The sequence below is a fragment of the Annulohypoxylon maeteangense genome (assembly GCF_022496945.1).
Source record: "Annulohypoxylon maeteangense strain CBS 123835 unplaced genomic scaffold GGS22scaffold_6, whole genome shotgun sequence".
Taxonomy (NCBI): Eukaryota; Fungi; Ascomycota; class Sordariomycetes; order Xylariales; family Hypoxylaceae; genus Annulohypoxylon; species Annulohypoxylon maeteangense.
Window position 1 is genome coordinate 479,002 of NW_025953253.1, and position 26,589 is coordinate 505,590.

At 48.0% G+C, this 26,589-nt stretch overlaps 6 protein-coding genes and 2 non-coding genes across 8 annotated transcripts; 5 read left to right on the forward strand and 3 right to left on the reverse strand.

Annotated features, from left to right (window-relative positions):
- Positions 1-818: 818 nt before the first annotated feature.
- On the forward strand, positions 819-3,407 carry GGS22DRAFT_179058 (kinase-like protein; the record flags this gene model as incomplete). The annotated part of the gene is made up of 2 exons (XM_047963645.1): positions 819-1,508; positions 1,671-3,407. The coding sequence occupies 2 exons, from the start codon at positions 819-821 to the stop codon at positions 3,405-3,407; spliced, it is 2,427 nt and encodes an 808-aa protein (XP_047819876.1).
- Positions 3,408-9,467: 6,060 nt separating this feature from the next.
- On the forward strand, positions 9,468-9,574 carry GGS22DRAFT_t50. The gene has a single exon. It is a non-coding gene; the product is annotated as a tRNA-Ile (tRNA).
- An 850-nt stretch (positions 9,575-10,424) lies between these two features.
- GGS22DRAFT_t51 lies at positions 10,425-10,562 on the forward strand. Its single transcript has one exon. It is a non-coding gene; the product is annotated as a tRNA-Pro (tRNA).
- Positions 10,563-11,072: 510 nt separating this feature from the next.
- Positions 11,073-12,636, reverse strand: GGS22DRAFT_159678 (uncharacterized protein). The gene has a single exon (XM_047960825.1). The coding sequence runs from the start codon at positions 12,514-12,516 to the stop codon at positions 11,239-11,241; it is 1,278 nt and encodes a 425-aa protein (XP_047819877.1). The 5' UTR covers positions 12,517-12,636; the 3' UTR covers positions 11,073-11,238.
- A 204-nt stretch (positions 12,637-12,840) lies between these two features.
- Positions 12,841-16,823, reverse strand: GGS22DRAFT_159683 (glycosyltransferase family 39 protein). The gene is made up of 4 exons (XM_047960826.1): positions 16,043-16,823; positions 15,689-15,978; positions 13,867-15,623; positions 12,841-13,709 (listed from the first exon to the last, which is right to left on the reverse strand). The coding sequence occupies exons 1-4, from the start codon at positions 16,282-16,284 to the stop codon at positions 13,191-13,193; spliced, it is 2,808 nt and encodes a 935-aa protein (XP_047819878.1). The 5' UTR covers positions 16,285-16,823; the 3' UTR covers positions 12,841-13,190.
- Positions 16,824-17,470: 647 nt separating this feature from the next.
- GGS22DRAFT_159686 (Pre-mRNA splicing factor PRP21 like protein-domain-containing protein) lies at positions 17,471-19,874 on the forward strand. The gene is made up of 3 exons (XM_047960827.1): positions 17,471-17,699; positions 17,759-19,490; positions 19,554-19,874. The coding sequence occupies exons 1-2, from the start codon at positions 17,615-17,617 to the stop codon at positions 19,273-19,275; spliced, it is 1,602 nt and encodes a 533-aa protein (XP_047819879.1). The 5' UTR covers positions 17,471-17,614; the 3' UTR covers positions 19,276-19,490; positions 19,554-19,874.
- Positions 19,875-19,880: 6 nt separating this feature from the next.
- GGS22DRAFT_123145 (uncharacterized protein) lies at positions 19,881-22,036 on the reverse strand. Its single transcript, XM_047958279.1, has 2 exons — positions 21,968-22,036; positions 19,881-21,839 (listed from the first exon to the last, which is right to left on the reverse strand). The coding sequence occupies exon 2, from the start codon at positions 21,564-21,566 to the stop codon at positions 19,962-19,964; it is 1,605 nt and encodes a 534-aa protein (XP_047819880.1). The 5' UTR covers positions 21,567-21,839; positions 21,968-22,036; the 3' UTR covers positions 19,881-19,961.
- Positions 22,037-23,937: 1,901 nt separating this feature from the next.
- On the forward strand, positions 23,938-25,959 carry GGS22DRAFT_179062 (uncharacterized protein; the record flags this gene model as incomplete). Its single annotated transcript, XM_047963646.1, has 5 exons — positions 23,938-24,124; positions 24,196-24,281; positions 24,329-24,511; positions 24,567-24,873; positions 24,923-25,959. 5 exons carry the CDS (start codon positions 23,938-23,940, stop codon positions 25,957-25,959), a joined length of 1,800 nt encoding a protein of 599 aa, XP_047819881.1.
- Positions 25,960-26,589: the final 630 nt, after the last annotated feature.

A 26,589-nucleotide genomic window follows, 5' to 3' on the forward strand; every position in this document is an offset into this window, starting at 1 on the left:
AAAGCCCGCCTTGTCTATACTAGTCCGGTGTCGTCAGCCCGCCTTATTGAGAAAGCACCGGGTGCTTTTCGTTATCGACGAACCAAGATTCGAGTTCCAATCTTATAAGAAGAACAAAGAAGTGGAAGAAAAGGAACGTCATCGGAAAGCCGAATCGAACCGAGAGACCCCGACTGCCGACTACCGAATGTGCTCCAATCATCAGTGCCATTCAACAGCGTTCTAATAACGATTGAATAACGTTATTAAGCCTCTAGTAAGGACTTCATATCTTCTAGGTTGATAAGAGAATTGTGCCTAGGCTAGGATATGGACTAGTTGTGAATTGGCCGGATCAGTCTACGTTTTCGGTTACTATTCCAGGAATTCGAATTCATTCATAGTACGAAAAACGAAAAATAACGCTCGAACGATCGCCGAAGTCCCGCCATAGGTCATAGGTACTAAGGTCCCAACCGAATTCGAATTGTTCGGCGCCTTAATTTACTGCTGCATGCTACTTGGATACTACCTGGAAACTACCTGGATACCACCTGGATACCTCCTAAAGAGCTACTTAGGTCCTATACTACCCTGAAAGAGCCCTCCTGCCCTCCTTAATCGGTCGTTATCCAGCCTCTAGCCCGGAAAGCCTAGCGCCCTGCTCAGCATTATAAGCACAGGCCCCTTAATTTTTTTCAGTCTTTCCTGCTTTCTCTTGCTTGCCCAGGTGGTTTCTTGTACCGAAGTAACTAGTACTGTACCTAGGGTACATTCGTACCCACCAACTTATAACGATGGCAGCCCCACAAACCCAAACCCGGCCAGCACCCCCAGCGATGTCATCGCCATCGCAATTAACTAGACCCTCGCACTTTCCCGCATTGAAGCCCTTGCAGAGACAGTCGCAGTCGGCGCCCATCAGTTCAAATCAATTGTTGCATCCGCATCCGCCGTATTCTTCCTCTCCTGAAGCAACGACAACAGAAATAAACTCTACTTCGGTGGATGCTGCAACGCTTGTTACCAAAATTTCGTCATCTGCATCGACGAAATCTACAAAATCCACACAGTCTGTAAAGTCAACCAAGTCAACCAAATCAACAAAAAAGTCTCCAGGTATTTTCAACCTAGAGCGACCACCATTTGACTTCGCAATAAATTTAATAGTCCGACCTACAGACCTTTCGCCGTCACCGTCCACATCCTCACTAATTACCACAAATACAACCAATACCACCAATACCACAAACACCTCCTCTGCATCCCAAACCCCAATTGATTCACTTCGGCGTTATCCTGCAGAGCTCACCAATCCAATCCCCGAAGAAGGCGACGAAGAAACTGGTAGCGAGTCATATTCCAACGAGCCCATTACACCAGTTAGTGGGAGACAATCACGGGATTTTCGATATTGCGAACAGAACGACACTTACCATCGCGATTCTCTTACTAATTATTCTGTTGCCTCTGAATCAGGTGTTCCGGAGCATGCTGACGATTCACTGAACATTATTAATAAAGACGCCGTGAACCCGGCTCTTTTATTCCCTTCACCAACCCATCTCGCCGTTCCTGCACAACATCTAATCCCACCATCACATGCTCCACCACCGCCGCCTACCACCGCCGCTACTCTTACATCACAAGCAACCTCTGATGAGCCATTAAATACACCGCCTCTGCAACAGACTGAAAGCTACCGGCCGAAATCCGCACGCCGTCCGTCGTCACCAAGAAAACTCACACCTCGACGATCATCGTCTGCGCTTTCCACAATTTCCGCAATTTCCAGGAAAATGTCAATTTTTAAGCGCAATAGTTACCACGTGGGTGACAATGGTGGTGCAACAGCGGAATTTAAAGACCCCAATTATGAGTCGGGTTCGTCCGAAACCAACCTCACCCCGTCCAATAGGGTAACACCAAACGTCAGTCGCCGTCGCTTCTCCATGCAGAGGTCAAGTGCGACGACCCGTTCTAACACCCCACCTTCTCCTGGCTCTCCCATAGATACGCCAAATTCTCGGGACAGGTCGAGCCGCATCTCCATTCCCACTAGTAGAGACTTTTTGGAGAACCGCTCCAAAAAAGCTAGGGCCAACACCGGCTTCTCTTTGCGCAACAAGGTGGTCAATTTCACCACAACCAAGAACCCTCGACGGACACGGAGTGTGGAGCGAAAGAAGAAGAACGAGGAGGAGCTAACGAGACAGCCATGGGCAATCCCACCGGATGCTGGTACTGGCATGAAGGCCAGGAGACTAAGTCTCAGTCTCCCGGATGACTTTACCGTTGATGTTGCCGAGCTTATGAAGGAATACGAATACCAACACAAATTCCTTGGTCGTCATGGAAAGCACCTTGGCAAGGGCGCGACTTCGAAGGTCACCTTAATGGCGCGTAGGGGCAGCCCTGGAGAGTTGTATGCTGTCAAGGAATTCCGTTCGAAGAGTTCGTCCGAGACGGTGGAGGAGTATGAGAAGAAGATCAAATCCGAGTACAGCATCGCCAAGAGCTTGCATCATCCTAACATTGTCGAGACCATTCGTCTATGTACTAACCACGGACGTTGGAATCATGTGATGGAATACTGCTCCGAAGGTGACCTTTTCACTTTGGTTTCGAAGAAGTACCTCAAAGACGAAGGTCGGGAAGGAGACCGTCTGTGCATATTCAAGCAGCTCTGCCAAGGAATTAACTACCTACACTCGAACGGCATCGCCCATCGCGATATCAAGCTTGAGAACCTTCTCATCACGAAGGACAGCAAGGTGAAAATTACTGACTTCGGTGTTTCGGAAGTGTTTTCTGGTATTCATCCCGGCCTTAGGGAAGCTGGGGGCCAATGCGGTATCGGCATGGGCGAGGTACGTCTTTGCAAGCCTGGTATCTGCGGTAGTCTTCCATACATCGCGCCCGAGGTGCTCAGCAAAGAGACGGAATACGACCCGCGTCCGTTAGACGTATGGAGTTCGGCGATCGTGATGCTTTATCTTATTTTTAACGCGAACCTGTGGGAGAAAGCACAAGTAGGTCCGAATAAGAGCTATAACGATCTTGTCGGTGGTTGGGAAAAGATCGACGCAAAGAAGTTGATCGATCCGGAATCGGTCAAGGATGCTTATCCTAAAATATTGGCGTTCGAATACGCGGTCAAGCCCGTCGCCCTTCGTCGCTTACTTCTCAACATGCTTCATCCCGACCCGAAGAAGCGGATGACGATGAACGAGGTTGTCACGAATAGGTGGATCAAGAACATCGAATGCTGCCAGGTGGAGTCCTATGAAGATCCCGTCAAATTCATCGATGCGTCTAAGAAGGACTGTATGAAGTCAAGTACAGGCAAGATTTTCTGCCACAACCACCTACCGCCTTTAAGCACAGGGCATGGCTTACCCCCGATGCCCGGAAAGCCTGGTTATTAAGGAGGAGGACGAACGAACCCTTTTCTAATACCTTCGAAGAGCATGATACCTCTTCCCCTTTTCTTCTTCTTTTTTCTTTTGTCGCATAAACTTCTGGTTACGGTTCATGTCAATACACAGGCGTTTTACGGCGATATCCCAGGGACTTGAAGGGAACAGGAGGGGCTCTTGGCACGACAGTGCATTTTACGCTTTCATGGATCATATAAAGTATTGGTGCCGACACCGTACATAACAAATTCGTTTCTCTCGCGTTTCTTGCGTCTTCTAGCATGCGGCATATGAGTGGTCGGACACGCGACACTCGCGGTTAACAGCATAAGCATTCAGGGTGGTGTCACATTTGAACGAAAAATTGCCTGGTGGATGAGGATTGTACGGGGCATGGAATAAGCCTCGTGTGTCTAAATTTCTGTAATACTCTAAGGGGGGGAGTTCGACCCGAACGAAAGGTCGTCTAGCAGAGGCGGCGTTACAGCTTTCTCTGCCGTTAGCAATGCAAATTGCTTTCACATCAAAATTTTGATATATGCATTGTGATGTTATCGTGTCTTAAGTGTGACCAGTTCCCAATCAGCGCGGTGCGAGCTGAAGCTAGACATGCCTTAGACAAGGACGATGAGACGAACATACACCTCATACAATTGAGGCGCACGTTCATTGACGCATTGCGTTCCCCCGCAAAATGTCTGGATGTGTACCTAGTACCTATGTAAGTATCCAAAGTCCCCGGCGCGACACAGATCGTGCGGGCGGCGTACTAGGTTGTCTGGCATCTCAATTGATAGGTTACGCCATTATCATCAGCATGGGAATGTCTCACCGTAGCTTACCGTAGGGACGTGGATGCGTGGATGTCAGACACGAACATTGAAAGCTTGAACATCATGCATCCATGGATCCTTGATGTACAGTACATCTACGTATTATGGTAGCTACATGTTCAGCCACCACAACATTGATCTAGCAAGGTTTTAATCTTATGTCTCATGTTGAGTGCTTTAACTATCCCCAATTGATAATTATAAGCACGTTATTAAATCCACACAGGATACTGTAGTGCGACAATAACATGTTATTACAGAATTGAAAAGATGAGGATCTTAGATTTGGCCTTCAGATCTAGTAGTACTTGGATACATTCTGATTAGAAACAGAAGATAAAAAAAGGAGTGAAAAAAAAAGTTCGGTCCCGTCGGCATCGGCGTCTCGCGCTCATCGTTCGCCGGCAGCACTTGACCATTTACGTATTTGCTAATCTGGAACCAACTAATCAGACGCAGTAGCTTCGGTCGTCATTTGTATTCCCGGGGGAACGGGCTTCCAATGAGTGTTCTCCATAGCTCTTCCAATGGACGACGAGGAGAACGAGGACGATGTCGGCTGCCCTGTCCCCATTTCCCTTCAAATCGACTAGCGTTGTAGCCAAGCGAAAACAAGCATTTTCTAAAATGCAGCACCTGCGGAACCTGCAGAAGCTGCAGATGCATGTTGCCCTGCTGTACCGTTGTACAGTTACGACCTTTTTGTACTACTTTACTTTAATTGACGAGAGGTACTGTACATACACATATACACACACATAAATTACGTATTTTTGGAAGAAAGAACCTATACCCCTGTTGCTGCAATCGTCCAATCATACCTCTCTCTTAAGCATTCTTTCCGGATATGGTAACCCATAAACCTTGACCGCCAGGGAAGGAAGAACTAAGCGTGTGCTACCACGTGTGGGGGAGAAGTTTCGAAGTTTCGCTTCAGCTTTCGCAGCCATTTTCTTTTTTTTCTTTTGTTCCTTTGTTTGCACATGCGCTGTCATAGGATATTACCTACCGGGATGTTCTTGATTCATGATGGCTCATTGAGCATAGTTGTAATAGTAATCCCGCCGTTACAGCGCACTTTAGTTGCCTTTTACGGAGACATTGTATGCGCTATGCTTAGGTAGCGATTCGGCCGTTCCTCTCATGTGGCCTTCGACTAGGAACATCTGTGGATAGCATCCATGGATCCTCGACTCTATCCGTCTTCGGTGCCGATACGACGCAATCCAAACCCCGGCCGCCCGGCTAACTGCTATCCTTAGACGATTGCTTCACGCTAGCTACCTCTAACTACCTAGCTTGCACTAATCTGGTCGATCTGGATGGTTTATCCCTTTCCCGCGCCTGTTGCCGCTTTTGCCGCATCGACGTCTTCCTTCTATCCCTCTCGTTGGTGTTGGCGGGGGCCGGCTTCGTCTGATTCGTGCCCGCCGTGACCATGGGATTTTACCTACATCTGCAAGTTTGAGCGCCCGGTGAAAGGGGTTGGCTATACGGGATCTCCTACATCTCTGCTTACTTCGTCCGGGCTTTTCGAAGAAGTAAAAATCGGCGATCCGTTGCGATGGAAGGGTGACCTTGCCTGCCTTGCCTGCTTGCCTACCTGGCATGCCGGTATGCTCAAACGTACATCTTACCTCATCTCGTCATCCGATTCATCTCATATCCGCGCGCACGCTCGATGAATCCCATCAGGGTGTTATCGCCAAAATTGAGAGAAAATTCCAGACCCCGTCTATCACGGCCGCGGCTTTCCTTCGGCGGGTGACACGTACAACCGCGACATGGATTGAATTTCCAATTGATTGCGTCGCGTCCACTTGCGTGGGGGTTCTTTGGAACAATGGCGGGTCTATGTTTACCGGCGTCCTACTCCGGCTTTCCAGAAATTGAACTAGCATCATGTTTTCGTTTCTTATAGGGACTTCGGTTTGAACTTCGGCTGAAGCTACCGTAAGCTATTACATAGGTACGGTCCACGGCACAGCACTATTGCTAGCTTCTGATCTAGTGTCAGAAACAATGCGTGGCATCTGGAGGTGCGCCAACAACATGTAGGAATGGGGTGCCGGTCGCCTTTTGTTGAACAGGATATAGCCTGCTGGGTTGTAAGCAGTCACACGCGCATATCTGGCTGGTCTGATACGAATGTACGAGGTACAGTCGAGATGACCCCTACATACATGCACGCTCTTAGCTCTGTAAGACCTATATGACGGGAAACGACCTTTTAATATGCAAATCTCTCAATTACGGTACGGAATGGTTTGAAACTAAACCGGCCAGAACGCCTCCTACATAAGAGCCGACGTCACAACAACGGGAAGAACGCCAGGCAAGGGTTCTGTTAGCCTTATTAAGTCCCGGGTCCCCAGAAACATGAATGCCCAGCATGCAAGACGGCCGCTTGCGAGATGCCGCGTACCTTGGCATCTAATTGCCAAGGGAGCCGCATCTTGAAGCAAAGTGCATATTTAGAACTACACACATGACATGTATGTCATGATTACAGTTCCAAGGTCAGCCTTGAATGTAGATGGTTATGACACGCGAGCCTCACCGGTAAATAATTTCCAGTAAACTACCACATACCTACGATACGGTTCTACGACATGTACGCTTTCTAGAACTCGCGCTGTGCTTCACTGCGGCATTTCATTCCAGATGAGCTATATGTGCGTGAGATCTTCGGCCTTCGATAAGCGTGGCGAAAGGCCTAGCCTGGTGTGAGCAAGAGTGGGTGATTCAGTAAGTAATCGCGAGTGTGACCTATTTGCTGGGTAGTGTGTTGAATCTCAACGTAGGTTAAGTGGGATGTGCCGTTGAAGTCTTCGATACTTCTTCGAGACTTTGTCATTAGAACATTGGGAACCCTACCACAACATGCCGTTATCCGACACAAACCACGATACACCTTTGCCTTACCCGAGCTTGCGCCTAAGCCCTCCCTTACCGACTGAGTTATAATAATCTGTGATTGGGCTGAGCTATAATCATAAAAGATGCTTCGAAAATTCTTCTACTGCTTCGAGGAAGGTGGGTGTCATGCGGTAGATTGCTATGTATGTTGTGTATATGCGTGTGTTTGCGTAGGTGTGAGACATGGCATATCGTCTTTTCTCTTTCGAGCTCCACGCATCGGGGCTTTATTAGTTTCTGGGACACTTCCTTTTACCACATGCCTGGCGCCCTTCTCCGACGGCTCCTGCCATGGATGTCACTTCATGCAGAGCTACCATACCACCATCTACGTAGGTACATGCCCATACCTACTCCCTACATCTACCAGGCATATGTGTAATCTAATAGAGCATGGGCGTACATTGCATTACATAAAGTAGGTACCTACGTACATACGACCTGGCTTTGCAGGACGGCGCGGTAGATCATATAGGCGAGTGCTGATTCACCAGGTATGGCAATCGGCGAAGGTGGTAATAAGGCACGTATGTATGCTCGCCTGCCATGCCGCGTAACCCTCGACGGTTACACGCGAAAAGCTTGTTCGATCTTGGCTACTTTCCGGTGACGTTGGGCTGGTTTGCCGTCTATGTATGTATGTATGCGTCTTCGCATTCCTGATGTTAGGGACGGCATAGAGATTGTTTGCTCTGCGGCTTCGGGGTCTGGAGATTCTTCTCCTTGCTGCTACGGCGAGGCGGCGATGTCGACCTGCGATGCTCACCTGCGCGAGCTAGACTCGACGTTCCTTTTTAGATCGCGATCGATGAGGCATTCGATGCCACCGAGTTCGATGTCCAGGTCTTCACGGATCGGTGAATGGGGTGGGGGCTAGGTGGGAGGGTGAATGGAAGGGCTTCGGTATGAGATTCGCATGTGGATGTGGGGATGGATATGACGCAAAGAGATCAGTCGACGGTCTTTTGCCGTCGGGATTAACCGTGTTGTTTGCTCGCCGGTGAGGATGCATGAGATGATGACACGACGAGATCTCGGAAGAGGTATGCCGAGACTTTCCTGTTCCTCTGAGATCTCCCGGACCTTACACGGGTAGAGGTTTCTTCAGGGGAAGTGTCGGGATGGAGTTCTAGCGCATCGTGCATCACGCTACGTGTAGAGGAGATTCAGTCCCCTTACTTCATATCGGATGCTTGTGGTGTTTGCAGGAAATATGCGGTGAGAATGGGCGTTACCGTGACCAGGTCTTCACGTTATGACCATGCCGAAATCACCCGGTGGTAATGAATGCTCGGATGATGCCGGACACGGGATGACCACCCGGTTCATCCCGGCGAAGGGGCTCCTTCCGTGACATTCTGGGGCTCCTTCCCTGGACGGCATTGTGAATCCGGACCGACACGACTTCAACCGCATGGGCAGACACGGGGCAGGTACGGAGAAGACTAACGTCAACCCTTGGTCGTGGTGGCTGTTTACGGAACTTATATAAGTGAGCACGATTTTTACCCGTATCATCCATCATCGACTCCCTATTTCACATCTACTATTTGTTGAGGAGTTTATCAAGGCTTCTTTATCGCGATACAAGTTATACAGAAAGTTCATAATACTTTTTCGCCTTAAGCGTTTATACAACAATACAAAGGAAAAATGTACAATTAAGATTAATCCCCCAGTGAAAAGATTTGAGGTCCTGGGTCTTTGGTGTTTTCCTGAAAGGGGGTTCGGGCAATATTGATTATTAAGGGTGAGTAGGTAGGTAGAAAAAGGGGGCAAAAGAGGAAGTCACCAAAATTAATTCCCAACCAGCCAACTTATTCAAGATACACCACCAAATACCTAGACATTAACAATTCATTTATTTATATTTTCCCCATCTTACGGATATCCCGTTGTTATTTGAGGAATATTTTGAGGAATATTTAGGTATATGAAACTTTTCACCCAAGTTTCCACGTTCCCTAACGAGCCCTGAAGGAATCTTAAGAGTGCCGGGTTGAGCGACCCCTCAAACTAAGATCAGCATCATCAATGATAACATTGTCCATCAGTGCAACCTCTCAATGTTATAAAGTATTGCAAAGTATTAGTATACTCAACTCATCTAGAGCTTTATTGTACCTATGCATTTTCAAGAATCGAATTCCTCTCCATTTTCAAAGCCGAGAGGTATGTCCACTTTTCGATTGGTTCATCCGGCCTGGACCGGAAGACCGAAGAAATCTCTCATCCGAACTTCGCAGTTGCTTGCATACTTGTACTTGGCTAACACCACGAAATCTCACCAATCACCACTACTCATCCAGTAGTTGAGGGTCCCATAGCTCAGTTGGTCAGAGCGTCGTACTAATATGTTTCTGTCTCCTGAATAGGAAATATTGAGTAATGCGAAGGCCGAGAGTTCAAGCCTCTCTGGGACCATCAATTTTTTCTTTTGCTTTTGCTTTTTTACCAACTCAAATAACTCCCGTTCCGATGCTTAGTTACACTAGGAAGTAGCCAAGAAACTTGTACATGATGGTAACATCTTCTGGCAAAATCTTTTGTTGGTCGCATATTTTGCTCAATAGCGTGAATGGGAGACATTCGCTATTGTATTGGAGCGTCGCATTGATACCTTTTAAACGGCAAAACAAGGAAATGTGAATGCAGAAAGTTTGAGCCTTGCTATGACAATTGTTCTTTTTGGTCAGTTCTGGCTTAGGGCGGAAGTCTCTGCGACGAAGTTTTAGCAGGCTTGCTTCATGGGCAGCAATTTCCGAGTTTTTCTGGATAACTGAAACCATAATATAGTGACCGGTAAGACTTAATTGTTCCCCGAGCTTTCTTTGAGTTGTAGCACTGTTGATATCCATGGATGGAATCCGCGAAGCCAAAAAGAATCTTTGCGCTACGAGAACTTGATGTGTGGCAGCACTCTCCTGTATATTGGGGGAACTGCACTGAATTCGGCTCGCTAGCTAGGTACCTACCTACCTAGTAATGTTGTGTCTCCTGAGGTTGCTTCTCCTACCGACTATAAAATGCATGGAAATGCGATCATACGCACGAAATAAACTACTGCATTGACAGAGACTGAAGTGATTCTATTCTGCGATCATTTGAATTGAAAAATTAAAAAATTAGCCGCCGACAGCGCTACGTCCTATAATCTATTTTGTGGTTTTGGAACCCACTGGGCCTGCTCACTACCTACGCCGCACCAAGGCAGACCGACAACTTCAACGCATTCTTCGACGAACCTAAGCGGTTAGGACATCCCAAGCAAATAGGCTCAATGGTCTAGTGGTAGGATACTCGCTTCGGGTCATGTCTCATCCGATCTCACGACGGAGTAACAGACGGGTAATCCCAATCTCAGAGAATGAGATCCTGTGAGTGGTCCCGGGTTCAAATCCCGGTTGAGCCCGTTTTCATTTTTGTTGATGCTCTCGCCTACTTGGTGGAGCTCGGGAGGGTATTCCGACTCCGTATGGCCATTCGGAGGGCAACGTCAACCAGTGTGGATCTAGTGGTGACAAATTCTTTTTACGTGGTCCAGTTATCAACGAACGGGTAGTACGTATGGGCCATTCGAAGCCAACGCCATTAGTGCCTTGCTTTCCGGTATCGGTAAGAACGGGATGTAGTTTAATTGGATTCATACGAAACGTAGTGACATGAGTGTAGACTTGGTAGGCATTAGAGACAAATGGTGGTGAGGATCATGCTTACCTACCTGATGGAAAGTATGTCAAATAAGAAACAACATTCTCTGGAGAAGTCGGAATCAAAGCTTCATGGGTGTGAAGGAGACATATGATAAGGTAAGGCCCAGACCCTAGCGTGATGTGACCACGAAATGATGTGTGTCTTAAATATGAGAAATATCAATTGAATAGGGGTAACGGTGTGGAAGACAATGTAAACAACAGATCCGTGGCTACATATACTTGTTAAGATAGAATAGCTACTTACTTACAAGAAAAACAATGATATCTATCCTCCATGAAATCAACATGCAGCAGACCTCTCCGTCCCTTAACGGACTTAGCTTAGCTGCCTAGGTGAATATACTTCGTCTAAAGACTGCGCATTTTCACTGGCTAAGCAACCCCCTTTCCTCCATTCTCTTCCCATAGTTTCAGCCCCTTAGAAAAACTATCCACCACATTCTCTGCCCATTGTGCCGCCTCCCCAACACGTCCGTTCCCAGCATCCTCCGCGAAACTAACCCTACTATACCACCAATCCAGCCACGACTCCGCGCGGGCGCCCTCAGGAGCGTCTAACAACCCAGTACTCACGTCGACGATGCCAGGGCGCCAGCGATCATGCCAAAAGACAGTAGCGCCGCAGCGTGGACAGAACTCGCGCAGAACACCTGGCGAGCTCTCATAGCTCTGAAGGATACCTTTAGGGAGAGCAGAGAAGTCGAGCGGGATAAGCGTATTCTCAATTGCAGCGTGAGGAGAAGAGGAATGAGAAGGAGGGAGGAAGAAGATATTGCTCCTGGGCACGAACGTCCAAGTCTGGGCCTCGAAACCGGACGTTAGGCGGCACGAGCGACAGGCACAGAGACCCGCTAGATACATGGTCGGGTTTGGGGAGTCCGGCGGACGGAGCCACCATTTCTCGTCGTCGGGGTTGCTGATGAGCTCGGGAGGCGAGGTAGCGAACGGGACTGTGAGGTCCGGGAAGCCGGAATGCGGGACCCGGCTGGAGGCGTCGGGACGCGTGATGCGGAACCGGACTGTTTCGCAGTGGCAGTGTGCCTCGAGCACATCTTCATCGCTTCTGCCTGCGTTCTTTCCTTCTCCAGGTACGCTTACCGAAGGCGGTGGTGGTACTTCGTTGTGATGTCCACAAATCTCCGGCTCGCGCGGCTCGGAGATGTTCTGAATGAACGGAGACAGACCGCCGTCTTTAGTGCCGGCGACATTCACGTGCCCGGCAAACTTTAGGATGGAATACCCCTTCCCGCCGTCTGCTACTTCCGGGTCCCAGTCCGCGCCTTCCTCAGTTCCAGCTCGCCCGATAATGGTGCCTGTAGCTACGGCCCATAGCCCATCGGCTCCTACAGCATCACGGGAAGAGCCTTGCTCTCGCTTGAAAATGTGGCAGCCGCAGGTGCCACAGAAATATCGTCGGACATTTGCGGTTTCATCGAGATAAGTAACGATACCGTTGGTAGATTGTGGTGGCTGAATGGGAGCGTATGAAACGCACAAGAGACCGCTGGAATGACGGCATGCATAACAATGGCAAAAATTAATATCTAGTTGTCCCGTGGTCGTTTGTTTGCTGGGGAAACGTAGGGTTACTATCTGCTTTGCGGTGCTACAGAGACAAGATATCGAGACATTGCAGACTTTCAGAGGCATTTGAGATAGGTTGTAGGTATTTCGTTTATTTAGATGGGTCGCCTTGCTCTGGAAACTGGTTCTTAGCAGTTATCAACTAATTGCTTTCTGGTATAAAATAAATAGCACACATTAATAACCCTATGATAAATAATTGGACTATGCGTAGTACATATACCTAAATATTGAGGGTTAGTTGCCGCGATTAGGAGCCAGAGTTGTAACCTACGCCCTTAGTATGAGTATAGCGGAACTTCGGCCCGCCGCATACAAGCTATTGCAGTTGGAGATCCCCGACAACCCTTGAGATATCGTCACGATCCAAGTTTTGCACCACCTTGGCATGAAGGCATGTCAATTCATTGAAGGCATATATGAATGATGGAAATCTTCAAATTAAAGGAAATAGGTTGCGATCAGCAGTGTAACTGACATAGTTTTGTCCTCGCGAGGCCATCACGCCAATATCCTCTTATACTTTTTCCTTCTTTGCATTCCACATTTCCCTAGTTTTTTTCCCCTCCGTGATCTTCATTAGTAATGGTGGTATACATGAGTCTAGACACGCCGTCTGGCCCCCCCAGATGCTTTTAGCATTCAGAAACAAACACCAGTGGAGATTTTTCTTCGTCAGGATTTGGTGACGCGATGAGGAATCAAGTCAAATTAGAAACTTGAACGATGGACCGGGGCGTTTAAACTGTCGCCTCGTTGCCCTCGCTAGCTGGTTTAGGAACTGACCTCTCTGCTTCCTTCTCGCCGTCTTTACTTGATGACACTTCCTTAGGGATAGGGTCATCCTGAACCAATTTCTTAGTCTCTTGATTAGCACCCTCAACATCGGGATGCGGCGGTGCTACGCCCGCGGCAACTAGCTCTTCTACCGGCGCTTCTACTTCGTTGCCGTTAGCATCTACTACGCGCGTCCTGGTCTCGTACTTGGTCTTGAATTCGACTTTGCCTTCAAGCGCCTTTACTTGTTCTTCGTTGAGAAGGTTGCCGTTCTGATCTCGGTATTCAACTCGCTCTTCCCGTCCTATCACCTTTTGGCCCTGGGGTTCGAACTTCGGCGCCCCCGAAATACCCGCCTCTGGAGAGTCTTGGTTATTTCCGGCTACGGGTTGTTGGACCGGTGGCTTATTGTTCTCGACAACAGCTGGGGGAGTTTGAGAAATCTTGCTCGGAATTGCGCCGAGTCCAGAGTAGGCGTCGTACTGAGAGAATCATATTAGCATACTATTTCATAAATTGTAAAACCTTTCCCATACGCTTTATATCTATATTTAATCGTCCGAATGGGAGATGAAAGGATACGAGCGTCGGGTTTCAACCTCGCCTTCTGGATGGCATTCCTTGGAGAGGGACACTTACGTTCTCTAAGAAAGTATTGCAATCCCAATCCCAGGTACCGAACAACTTTACGCGGTTGCATTCACCCTTGGTCCAGGCGTTTCCATACGCGAGAGGTGAGTAGAGGGCAAAGACAACCGCAGAAATAGCCAAGAGCGCAATCACACCGGCCTTGTTGACGATGGGGTTTTCTCTAACACCTGGGATTGCAATTCGAGCCGTCGCGAAGTCGTAAGTCTGACAAAAGGCCATGATGGCGAAGATCAATGCAGGGAAATAGTGATGTAAGAAGAGCTGACGCTGCATCAAGAAGAAGGGGAAGTAGTGGAAAGCCCATCCGAGGACAAGGGTTCCGATTTCATAATCGAATCGCTTGAAGGTGGCGTTGGAATAGTCATTGCAGCTACGTTGCCATCGAAGAACCGCGATACCTTTGAAGAGCGCATAGATGACAACTGCAAGGGTCGATGTATACCAAATAATAGGGTTGCCCATCAGGTAAATTTGGCGATGCTCCTTACCCCAGAAATTGATACCACGACGAAGGATAGGCCAAGACTCGGGACGAGAGTCCCAGGCGTGAGACTCAACCAGACCCGCGTTAGTTCTCCACATAACCTTCTGCAGTTCCCAGAATTTGCCAAAGAAGCCAGGATTAACATAGTTCACCTTTTCGGCGCTATCGGCAAGCTGAGGATGCGAGTTGGATTCAATGTACCACAAACTGTTGGGAAGAGTACCACCCTTAGCGCAAGTGACTTCCTGCTGCTCAGACGCCCACTCTGGTAACTTAACCTTGTGAGAGAAGAGCACACAGCCGGTCATGATATGAACGAGCCTGAACTTGGTTTGGATGGTACGGAGTCGCTCTTTGGAGACTGCCGTAAGAGACTGCTTCTTGGCGATCTCGACACGGAAGAGATCATTCGCGTCACCAGGAAATCCATCATATCCATAGGCAGACACTTCGTTTTGCCAATCGGCCTCAGAAACAGGTGGCCGAACATCGTGAGAGTGAAGGCGACGGTTAGTAGATAGATGGTATAGTCGGATCACGTCGCCATCCTTAATGTAGTTTTCGGTAATGTTCTTTACATCATCCCAAGCGAAAGTTCCGTTGATAGCTTCACCGTTAGCATCCAACGGCTGGGTCTGATTTTCAAACAAGAAAATGTTGTTCTCATCCTTGTGAGGATAGAGCGTGATCTGCTGCTGCTGACTGCCCGTTGGGTACATGAGGGGGTGAGAATGTAGGTATCCTCCTTGAGTGTTGACATGTCGGATAGCGACACGGCTACCAAAGGCAACATCGACCGGCACATCTTGCATACCCTTGTTGTTCAACGTAGCCTGGAATTCAGAGCTCATGAATCCATCTCCGTCGCCCGGGTTTACCAAGCAGAGGAAATGAATGGCGAACATGGCCATGTAGAAGGTAATGGGGACGATGATCAAGCAGAAAGCGCGGGCCATGAAATGCTTTGCGAAGATGCGCATAGTAACAGTCTTCGTATCACCAAGCAAAACCCAGAGCTGTACAAGAGTCAAAGATCCAACCCAGGCGATCGTGAAAAGGCCAACCCATTTGATGCTAACAGTGATTCCCATTCCCAAGCCAGTCATGACGAGCCAGAACCACCAGCTGGCGTCGAATGCCTTGGTGGGACCTTGTTCATGCTGGTTGGTGAAAGAGGTAAAAGCGAGGGCGGTGAACGCAGTCGCAGCAACAAGAGGAGAGTCGAGTAGAATTAAGCGTGCTTGGGTAAGGAGACCATTTTCTATATTTCGTATAAGTACATCTTTGACATCAACGGTATATAGATTAGGGGGCAGGGGGGATTACCAAAGATGATGAAAGCGGCACCAAGAGCGGCAGTGGCTGTACGACAGCCAGCAGCCTTCAGCGTCAAAAATATAGTTGGGACCAAGAAAATACCACAGATAGCTGGGAACAACCGCATAGCTACGTATGGAACACCGGGCTCGAGGTAATCCTTGCCAATTTCCTTGAAGTCAAAGTTGCCATTGAAACCAGCAAGCCATCCGAATAGAGTAATTAGAAGTTTGGCCAAGGGGGGATGGACATCCATAAAGAATTTGCCCTTGATGTATTTCGTCGCAAAACCGCCGAAGCTATACAGAAGACATATAATTAGTGTCGGCGACCACGATGGTTGCGGTGGAAAAAGACACTTACTGTACTTCATCGAAAACGACACTGGAGGGCTGGTAGATGCGGAACAGTCGCACAAGAGCTCCAACAATAGTCAAAGCTAGCATAACCTGATAGTCAGAAATAGGTAGTAAGAAGATATCATTATCTTCTACACCTTCTGAGGTATAGTCATCGTGACGCTTTTTCGCCTCTTTCTTAGACTTCGGAGGTGTAAAGGATCCGCCTTTCGTAGGAGGCGGTTTCGCCGAACTGGACCTCGCCATATTGGTTCGGTGTATGCAGAAGACAGCTTCTGCACGATCGACGATGGAGAATTGTTAATGTAGAAAGAAAATACGAAGAAAAAAAAGAAGATGTGTTCGTGGCCTCTTTGGGAGTCGCTCGCGCCGGGATTGAGCTCCGCGCTACGCTTGCACACGTATTACACCGGAGAAGGAAAATCAGGTGGGTATTTGATTAATGAAAGTCACGAAGTAGAAGTGGTCATTACAAGAAGACAATAGGACAATGAAAACCCCATTCAAAGAGAATAGGATAATTAAAGAGTCTTTCCCCCCTTTGGTCGCAAATGTAGCGGGATGAAAGTTAGAAAGAGGGCTGAAGGGGATTTAGAGGGTAAGGGGTGGTAGAATGGGAATGGTGAATACGGCGTCAGAAATTATTTTGAGCTTTTCTGCTCCAGGGCTGTTTAATGCTCTCTAAGAAGTACCTAAGTCCTTCGGTTCCTTCCCAATGAATTGTATTGGCCAATTAGGGATAACCATCAAAATTCAGTTTGCATGGGTCAACCGCGTAATCGTTTAGATGCTACAGTGGCCTTATCCAGTTTGGCGGATAGTATGTAGATTAGCGCAGGGGGGTTTTGCGTATGGGGTCTCTCTCCAAAAAAAGATTCAGCTGCAACTGCCTCTGACAGATGGCCCCATTTGATGAACATTGAATTAATTCGCTACATGTACAAAGTACATACAAAGCCTCGTGAAATAATTAACACGCATTTTCGTACAACCTTACGCGAATCGAAGCTTTACGAGCCCCGCAATTCCGTAATTGATTTATGCCGTACGTGTATCGTGCGATGACCTTTTATGTATGGTATGTAAATACATACCTACCTAGACGGGCTAGATAGAGTATTGATTGTGTTACCTTGATGAATAATGAATTGACATTTTCAAACAAAATCGCAAGATATTGGCAGAATGGTCCATAAATCTCACCCTCAATTACAATTGCAATTAAGAATCCTCCCCCAGATACCAAGCTATTCAAGGTATCCCTGTATATTACGGATAAAAGACGACGGTGCCTGCTATCATTTTAAGTTAAAGCTCTTGGCGTCGATGCAAGATTTAGACTTAACTGATTGGTTAAAACTTCGGATTATATATTAACGCGTTTACGGTGTACCCCGGACCGCTCTAGAAACCGAACCTTGACGATAATTTTGTCAGAGCTTCCCTACTGCAACATCATACATCTCAACCAATACTAGCGACTTTTTTCCGGTTCAGCCTCCACAGTCGCGTTCACCCTCACACCCACATCCACTACACATACAATTTTGAGGGAGGCTCTGAAACTGCCATCAACATGGCCGCGACTAATGGTGATGCAGCAGTTTTAGACGACATCAAACCCCCTCAGGGTATAGTCCTGCCACCCAAGGAATTCAGAAGTAAGTCGAAAATTGAGCATCATCGCCTTCCAGCTTGCGCTTAGCTGATCTATCTATAGCTATCCTCGAGAAGACCGCCGGATTCGTCGCCCGAAATGGCCTCGCATTCGAAGATCGCATCCGAGAAAAAGAGAAACATAATCCGAAATTCAGCTTCCTCAGCAATGCCGACCCTTATAACCCTTTTTACCTGTGGAGGCTGAGTGAGATTAAGGAGGGTCGCGGCACTGCCGTCGCTGCTGGCCGGGCAGGTGAAGCTGCTGTTGTGGTAGAGACAAAACCTGAGGGCCCTCCTAAGCCTTCTGACTTTCAATTCTCCGCCCGTATGCCCAACATCAGCGCCCAGGATCTCGAGGTTGTGAAACTGACTGCTCTGTTTGTTGCAAAGAATGGCAGGCAGTTCATGACCGCTCTCTCTCAACGGGAGGCTGGCAATTATCAATTTGACTTTTTACGGCCGAATCACAGTCTTCACAATTTCTTCCAGCATTTGATCGATCAATACACCATGCTCCTGCGAGCCGGTGGAATCGACGGAGAAGGAGGAAAGGTTCAGCAGGAGAGGATCACCGAACTACGACGCAATGTTGACGATAAATTCCACATCCTGAACCGAGCGAAAGACAGAGCAGAGTGGTTGAAGCATCAAGAAGATGAGAAGCAGAAGAAGGAAGAAGACGAGGAAAAGGAACGATTAACATATGCCCAAATCGACTGGCACGACTTCGTTGTTGTCGAGACCGTCGTCTTTACCGAAGCTGATGACCAAGCAAATCTACCCCCGCCAACTTCTCTCTCTGAATTGCAATATGCTTCACTTGAACAGAAGGCCAAGATTTCCGTCAGTGCTAACCTGCGTATTGAGGAAGCTATGCCGACGGATGACGATAACACCTACAACGGATATGGGGCGCAACCCAATTATAACCTTCCTCATCATCCCGCACAAACCCAACTACATCCATCAGTCCCCACGCTACCCCAAGCTGCCTATCAGATGGCACCGCCACCACGCCCGAACGGTGTTCAAGAAGATGAAGAAACACAACGAATACGCGAAAGAGAAGAGGCGAGGATGCGGATGCAACATGCACAGGCTGAGGCTAAGGGTGGTGCCGCCCCTATGAAGATTAAAGAAAACTACGTTCCTCGTGCTGCTGCGCGAGCGGCCAATCGACAAGGTACACAGATGGCTCTCTGTCCAAACTGTCACCAGCAAATCCCGATGAACGAGCTAGAGGCGCATATGAGGATTGAGCTACTGGATCCCCAATGGAAAGAGCAGAAGGCGAAGGCCGAATCGCGATATGCCACTACGAATCTGTCACACTCCGACGTTGCTAATAACTTAAAACGATTTGCAAGCCAGCGAGGTGACTTGTTTGATGGCGTGACTGGACAACCAATTTCGGAGGAAGAAGTGGCGAGAAGGAAGCGGACGGCATTGAACAGCTTCGACGGCAATCCTGACTCTAGAAACCAAGCGCATATCAATCATATGCAGAGCGTAAATGTCGACGAACAGATCGCACGGATCCACCAGAGGTTTGCTAAGGATAATCAACAAGGTCACTAATGCCTAATGGCCTGATCATCTTAGCTTTTTTTGTATACGTACTACGCAGAAGGGGCTATTCGTAAACGAGGAGTTATGAGCTGGTTCTTCCACAGATAGGGTGAAACCTCTTCTGCTAATCCGTACAGAGCTTCTCTCGTCCCTCCTTTTACGATAATGTCACGCGTATGGAGGCAAGGCAGGAAAATGGGAGCAGTTGTTTATAAACTGAACAGGTAAACAATACCCGCGAAATTAGCTCATTTTTTATTTATCAAAATGCTCATACTTCAATACAGCTGTGTTGTGCAACCAGATTTGCATGGTGGTTTGTCCTAGCACGTCGAAATTAGCGGTGCTGCCTTGTGTGATAGAGGCGTCCTCGTGATATTGATTTCGAAGATATGCCTTGTAGAAATTTTGTATAATGGATAAGTATGAGAACATGATGGGTGGTGTTTGGAAGGGGTTAAAAAGGGGTGGGCAATGGACCTGTGTATTAATACTAGGTACCTATATGGTTCTACATGGAACATCATATTTTGCTAGTAAGCTAGCAGCATTGTCCAATCTACATAGCATAATATAATCACGAAATGGCAGACTAAACTGTTATTGTAGGTGAGTGGCTTTATTACACGATTATTACAATAAATCAATCGCGCAAGATAAGCTTGGATGTCTGGATATCTTATTTACTCAACATCCTATTCATCACTACTAGATTCCTCTTCACTCTCATCATCGTCCTCATCGGAGATCAGAGTCTCTACTATAAGATTCCCGGATCTCCCGATAGTGCTTCCTAGCGTAGCAGTCTCGTCTGGCTCGTACACTATCCTTGGCATCGGCGCCGCGATCCGGAACTTGTACTTGTGGATATAGTCCTCGGGACGCTCGCGGTCCGATTCTTCCCCGCTTTCTTTCTCGATGTTGATCTCTTCATCCGGGTTCGCTAGTAATTCGTAGCACTCAACGAATGCGTATAGCTCTTCCACCGTCGTTGAAGCCGCAAACCGACGTACCACTCTGCCTCCCGCATTATCCGGCATTTTTAACGCTAGCCGCACGACATCCTTAGGGCTGGCGCTAGAGTCTGGCTCGGGGATGATAGTAGTCGCACGCCAGCGCCTCCACTGCTCGCGTTTCTGGGCGAGTAGCTCGGCGGCCTGGACCTGCTCTATAGCGCGCTGCTCCGCCAGCTTAGCCGCGGCCTCAGCCTCTTTGCGCTGGCGGGTGCGTTCCCTATCGCGGGCCAGAGAGCGCTCGTATGCGTCGTCTTGCTCAGTGCGTAGGTTGCGGGCGAGGTCCTGGGCAGCGCGATCGGCGCGCACGCCGACTAGGTCCGGAGCATATTTGTTAATAGCAGTCTGGATCTCAGCGACATAAGTTTGCGGGGACATGGGCCCAACGAGGCGCTTAACGATGCTCATGCGGGTGCTGCCTTCCTTGGGGGTTAGGCACACAAGACACGAGAAGGGGAACTTGGTGCAGTTGTACTCGGCGGCGACTTGGTAAGCCTCGGAGTCGAGGACATTGCCACCCCATAAGACGATGTTGTTCGCGGGGTCGTTGATGAAATTTACGGTCTCTGGGGAGAGAAGGGTCTCTCGCGTATAGGACTCGGTGTCATCATGCTCGGGAGACATTAACACGATAAGAAGGAACTTGAGCTCTGATTTAGCAAGGTCGAGGGCTTGGGCGAAGCCGCCCTCATGCCAGGGTAGACTAGTGTTCCCGTACTCCTCCTCAAACTCCCGCTTGAATCGGGCGGCTGTATCCCGCGGCATGAGCATGCGCCGGCCCATCGTGCCCTTCCACCCGCTTGTCATAGTCGTCGTTATCGCCCGTGGCCGTACCGATGCTGGTAGAAATGCAAATATGTATAGGAATGTGCGGAAGAGCGTCGAAACGGCTCTGAATCCGAAGGTGAAAGGAGAGAATATTATGGAGAAGAGGAGTGGCGTGCGGTGGGTTGTCTGAGGTTGCGGTACGATTCTCGGGGCAGGATCTGGTCTAGCTCGTGGTAATGCACGCCCGGAGGGTCGCGAGGACGCCATGAAGCTTTCCTGTAGATTCTCGTGCCTTGCCGCCTGCCGCGGAATATGGTTCTGTGCTTCGATGGCTTCGGCAACGGGATCGGGGCCTTCGCCATCAAAGAACTTGGATATTGCTATCTGAACATTCCATTGCGACCTTTCTAGTAACGGCACCGCATCCTTAATATCCTGTGCTGTGACTTGAGTGTATTGTTCAAGAGCAGACTGCTGCTCGGCAGAGAGCTGGCTTAGATCGACGCCGTTATCTGCCATCTTGCAAAGTGCACGGCTGACGGTTGGAAAGGTGTGTGTAGCTCGATATCAAGATTCCCCCATGCGTCATATCATATGATCAAGGCGGTTGTGGAATGATACCATTGCTGGTGCCCGGATAATAAGAGCTATGTAGGTAGGTAGCTATCTAGGCAGCTAGTATAGTTCCGAACCGGATATACAATTTCGGATTCAGCCTCGCACGTGAGATCGAGTCGAGTATTACGTAGAGCTTTGCTGCCCCAACAGGTTCTGTTGGTTGTATTAGAGAGGCTGTAAAATATGGATCATTAGTTGTAAATACAGTCTAAGTACAGTGGGAGAATAGGTGAGGCTAAGCGACATCTAATAGGAAGATAGAAGCTGGTGAGGCTTTCGTGTTCAAATGTTGGTGGACCCACCTATTAGGATGGTAGGATGGAATGATGGAGGATGGTAGATAGATGAATTGCATAAGTTAACTGCACTGCTGCATCGGAGGTGACGACAAGGCAGCCGGAGGATGTAAAATTTAGTGGCCAACCCGGATTGATAAATGGACTAATTATTATTTAATTCTATGTAAATATTTGTAAAGTTGGGGAAATGTGTTTAGACTTTTCCTTATTTATATTAGTGAACTTTATTAATTGTATAATATGCGGTACCGAGTTTATAGCCTGATCTGAAAGGGGTTAGTATGAAGCTCTCAACATACTATAAGTAGTCTAGCGCCTTCCGTAACCACAAATTGAAACCCAAGGCTGAGAAGGAGGGACATCTTGGCGTCAAATACAAGGGTATCAAGAGCCAATCAAACAGTTATCCTGCCTTAGTAATCCTCCGCCGTCATCCCACTACACAGTACAACCTCCAGTCGGTTGAACCTTGACACGCCGCATCCTTTCTTTATATCCTTATCGCCAGCCTCACCCTCACTTTTCACGTAGAGGTCCCAATTGATACACAGAATTTTGTTTTTATCATCTACACACTTTTGCTGCGCGTCATATCAATTTTTACGGGCGAGCCCTCGCCCCTTCTGGCTAGAAAAATGGGAGCGCTTTGAGGTGTTCAGTAGGTACAATTCGCATATCCCTTCCGAACCACATATTCTTCGCCCTTTCTCTTTTTCCTTCTCCTTCCCCTTCCAAATATACACGTTTACACTATCGCTAATAAAGCCTTTACTCTAGGCGTCGTATCGAAAAGGGCGACATTTCCTCTCCTCCCAGTTTCAAATCCTGACAATCGCGATTACTCCATGACGAGAATACGAGATTCCATACCACACATTACAAATGGCGAACACGCGCTTCAGCACTGCCGATAGAGGGAGGCAAATGGCCTCCCCTAGACCTAAGACGCGCGGTAAGCGCTTACCCCATCACTGTAGCCATTGTCGAGATTACCATGGACATCAATCTAATGTATGTGCGCCTTCTTAGATAATAAGGATACTCTCTGTCGAAACGTGTTAATCTATGGCCACTGCCGTTATGAGGACCAGGGCTGCACCTTCAATCATGATAAAGGATCCTCTAACTCATTAGATAAGTAAGTCACTCTGATTTATTATGCTTTGTTTTCATATCGCTTCGAGTTCCACCCGATGGACAATTTTGGCTGGCCCGTGTGCTATGATACTACGCAAGTTTCCTACACGATATCCACGGCAACTTATAGAATTACGTATCTGGGGTCTCGGCTGGACTGTATAGCAACATCAACCAATACGTTAAGCCGTTGGATGTCAAAGACAATTTAGCACGGCTTAGCGGAAGTTGTTGAGGTTCTCTTCAGCCATCTACAAGACTCTACCGGACGAAGAAACCTGGTTCCCTAGTTCCCTTGGAATATTCCGGCGGCAGTACACAACAACGGCAGGCAATGCAGAATAGAAGTGATGGATGAATCAGATGAAATTTGCAAAATGGACATAGACATTGATTCCATGGTGGAATTCCCTCCTTTGCAATCAACAAATCATGAAGACCCATGTGCAGCGCACCAACATCGTGTGGCTTCTATGCCAACAACGTTCAGTTCTTCTCAATTGGCCTTTGAGAAGACCACCCCACCACCTCCTTCTATCGTCGATTCACCAGCTACAAGCCCTAATGGGGGGGAATTGAACAATAGCAAATCAAACCTACACTCACCACCTAGCCCTAGCACAGAAGGCTACGAGACTGCTCACTCCCATGATTCTACTGTTTCCCACGGACACCAACAATTCAACGCTACTACCCGTTCAATTTCAGCACCCCATTCAACTCGAATCACCGTCAAGTTACCAAATGAAGACTCCCACACCTCAATTCGGTACCTTGTTCCGGAACGCTACCAAAAGGGGCATAAGCCATTTCATAGCGACGGAACCAGCTCGAATATGCCTCTTAGCTCTGATTTTTCCCATGTTACATCACACAATAGGGTTACTAATTTATCTTCTAGTGGTAGCGCAAAGAAATCTTTGAATGTCGAATCTCCTTCATTCACTCCTACTCAACTTGGGGGTAAAAAATCCAACTTCTCGACAAATGCTACCCCCTTCACCCCTAGAGGAGCCTCTGCATGTAAGGAAACCCTATATGTCAATCCCCTAAAACTATGTATGCGCTTATATTAACGATGGCTACAATCTCAGCCTTGCAGCAAGATACTGGAGCCTCATTATACAAATCAGCACCATTTGCCGATTTCGCTCCCCAGAATTACGATTTGAATACTGCGGTAAGTTGAAAAGAGTTTGTTTCAAGGCCCATGTTGACAAGATCCAGACTGCAACCAACGGTTCAACAGACAGCGGGTCCCTCGGCTACGATCCGTTTACTATGTCTACTGTTAACCAGGCGCTTCCATCGGCGCAGTATAACCCTTACGCAGAGGACCACAGCGCCTTAGCTGGTGCTGGTGCTCCATACTATGCGGCTCAGAATTCTTACGCTGCTCCGTCTCAACCGGTAAGTTCTTGATTCTTGCATTATCTACCCTGAATCAAATTCTAATTACCCTTAGCTTCAATACCATCTTTATTACCCCATCACATCAGGAAGGGAAAATCTACAGCCTTACCAGAAACAAGTATTCGACTTATTTCTTCCCGATCCTATCAGGGAGGACCTCCAGAAAAAGTCCGAGGCTGCCAGACAAGTACTCCCGAGCCAACCTGGAGTGCAGCTACCCACCCTCCAGCATTATCACTCCCTTGTGCCTCTAGATACCAAACTCCGAAGCGCGACCAATATCCTAGGGCTTCCGAGTTGGGTGTTCAAGGCAACTTCCAGAAAGAATGGGAATATATTCTGCTTGAGACGAATTGAAGGTCGGTCTCCACACTTAGCGAAATGAACATCCTCCTAAACTAATTACAGGATTCCGCCTCACTAATGAGGAAGCAATCAAAGCTGTGAATTCGTGGAAGAAGATCATCCACCCAAACATAGTTACAACGATCGAAGCATTCACGACAAGGGACTTTAATGACAGCTCACTCGTGTTTGTACACAGTTATCACCCTCTTTCGAAAACACTATCGGAGTATCACTTCCCTAGCAACCGCTTTGGGCGCCCCCAACCTGTTTCGGAGAAGATATTATGGAGTTATCTGGTTCAGCTCGCGAGTGCTATCAAGGCCATCCACAAAGCCAAGCTCGCAGCACGCTGTATTGACCTAAGCAAGGTGATTTTAACGGACAAGAATCGTATCAGGCTCAGTGCATGCTCTATTCTAGATGTACTTCATTTCGAAATACCCCGCCGGATCGAGGAATTACAGCAGGAGGACTTCTTTAACCTGGGCCGACTCATCCTAAGCATCGCGACTAATACGCCGGTTAGAAACCTTGGCGACCTACGCTTACCTCTGGACCAATTATCCAGGACCTATTCACCTGAGCTCAAGGAGAGGATATCGTGGCTACTAAGCCCGCCACAGAATATACCGGAGAAGACAGCGGAACATTTGGTGTATGACCTTGCTCAACATGCCGATGATGTGCTAGTAGCATCATTCAATGCTCAGGACGAGACTGTTACTCACCTAGGCAGGGAACTCGAAAATGGTCGGTTGGTACGGCTAATGGCGAAATTAGGTTCCATCAACGAGCGACCGGAGTTTGACAACGACCCTAACTGGGCCGAAAACTCGGAACGCTACACCTTGAAGTTATTCCGAGATTACGTCTTTCACCAGGTCGATGCCCAAGGAAATCCAGTTATTGACCTTGGACATATCATTAGCTGCCTAAATAAGTTAGACGCCGGTGTTGATGAAAGAATTTATCTTACGAGTCGGGATCACCAATCAACTTTCGTGGTGTCATATAAAGAATTGAAGAAGCAGGCCCAGAGTGCTTTTCACGACCTGTTTAAGGCAAGCAATAAACCGCAGACCAGCCGAGGCTATTAGAACAAGAAACGTGCTGGCCACATTTCACGGTCAGCAGATGATTCTCCGAGACCAAGAACTCGCCATCCGACGAACCATTCGAGGAACTGTCCAACGACCTATCCAGTGGCCTCTTCAATGAACTATCCAATGGCCTCTCCAATAAACTCTCCAATGAACTATCCAATTAGAGGGTCGAAGCAATATATTAGGAGACCTCGATGGTAAAGTCAGGGCTCAAGAATATACGACAGATTTCTGAATTCGGAAAGTCTTAGGGGAAAGGGATGAAGAGTTTCGCAGGGATGTTGGAAATAGCACACGATGGCAACGGGCATTGAAGACGGGACCCATCTATAGCAGGTCTCGTTAGAATTCTCAACAATGAAACAGCCAACGAGACGAACCGTTGACTGAAATCTCGACCGCGAGAATAACGACAAATGATAAACTATAAGCAGAGGTAGTCACTACCTCCGCTTTCAGCCGCAGATAATGAAACGAAGGATTACTATCAAGAGATGAGTTGATATGCCGTATTGGACTATATTTGGGCATGCTACCTTGTTGAATACTCCGATACAGAAGAGTTGCATTAAAGCGATGCTCTTTTCAGGAGTTATGACCTGCTATCGTTGCTGGCAGGAACGT

Bases quoted from the DNA above. Each gene is read 5' to 3' on its own strand.
- GGS22DRAFT_159678 (XM_047960825.1), bottom strand. From the start codon at position 12,516: ATGCCTCTGAAAGTCTGCAATGTCTCGATATCTTGTCTCTGTAGCACC.
- GGS22DRAFT_123145 (XM_047958279.1), bottom strand. From the start codon at position 21,566: ATGGCAGATAACGGCGTCGATCTAAGCCAGCTCTCTGCCGAGCAGCAG.
- GGS22DRAFT_159686 (XM_047960827.1), top strand. From the start codon at position 17,615: ATGGCCGCGACTAATGGTGATGCAGCAGTTTTAGACGACATCAAACCC. The intron at 17,700-17,758 runs GTAAGTCGAAAA...ATCTATCTATAG, and splicing joins GCCACCCAAGGAATTCAGAA to CTATCCTCGAGAAGACCGCC.
- GGS22DRAFT_159683 (XM_047960826.1), bottom strand. From the start codon at position 16,284: ATGGCGAGGTCCAGTTCGGCGAAACCGCCTCCTACGAAAGGCGGATCC. The intron at 15,624-15,688 runs GTAATCCCCCCT...TACGAAATATAG, and splicing joins TGCCGCTTTCATCATCTTTG to AAAATGGTCTCCTTACCCAA. The intron at 13,710-13,866 runs GTAAGTGTCCCT...TGATTCTCTCAG, and splicing joins GCAATACTTTCTTAGAGAAC to TACGACGCCTACTCTGGACT.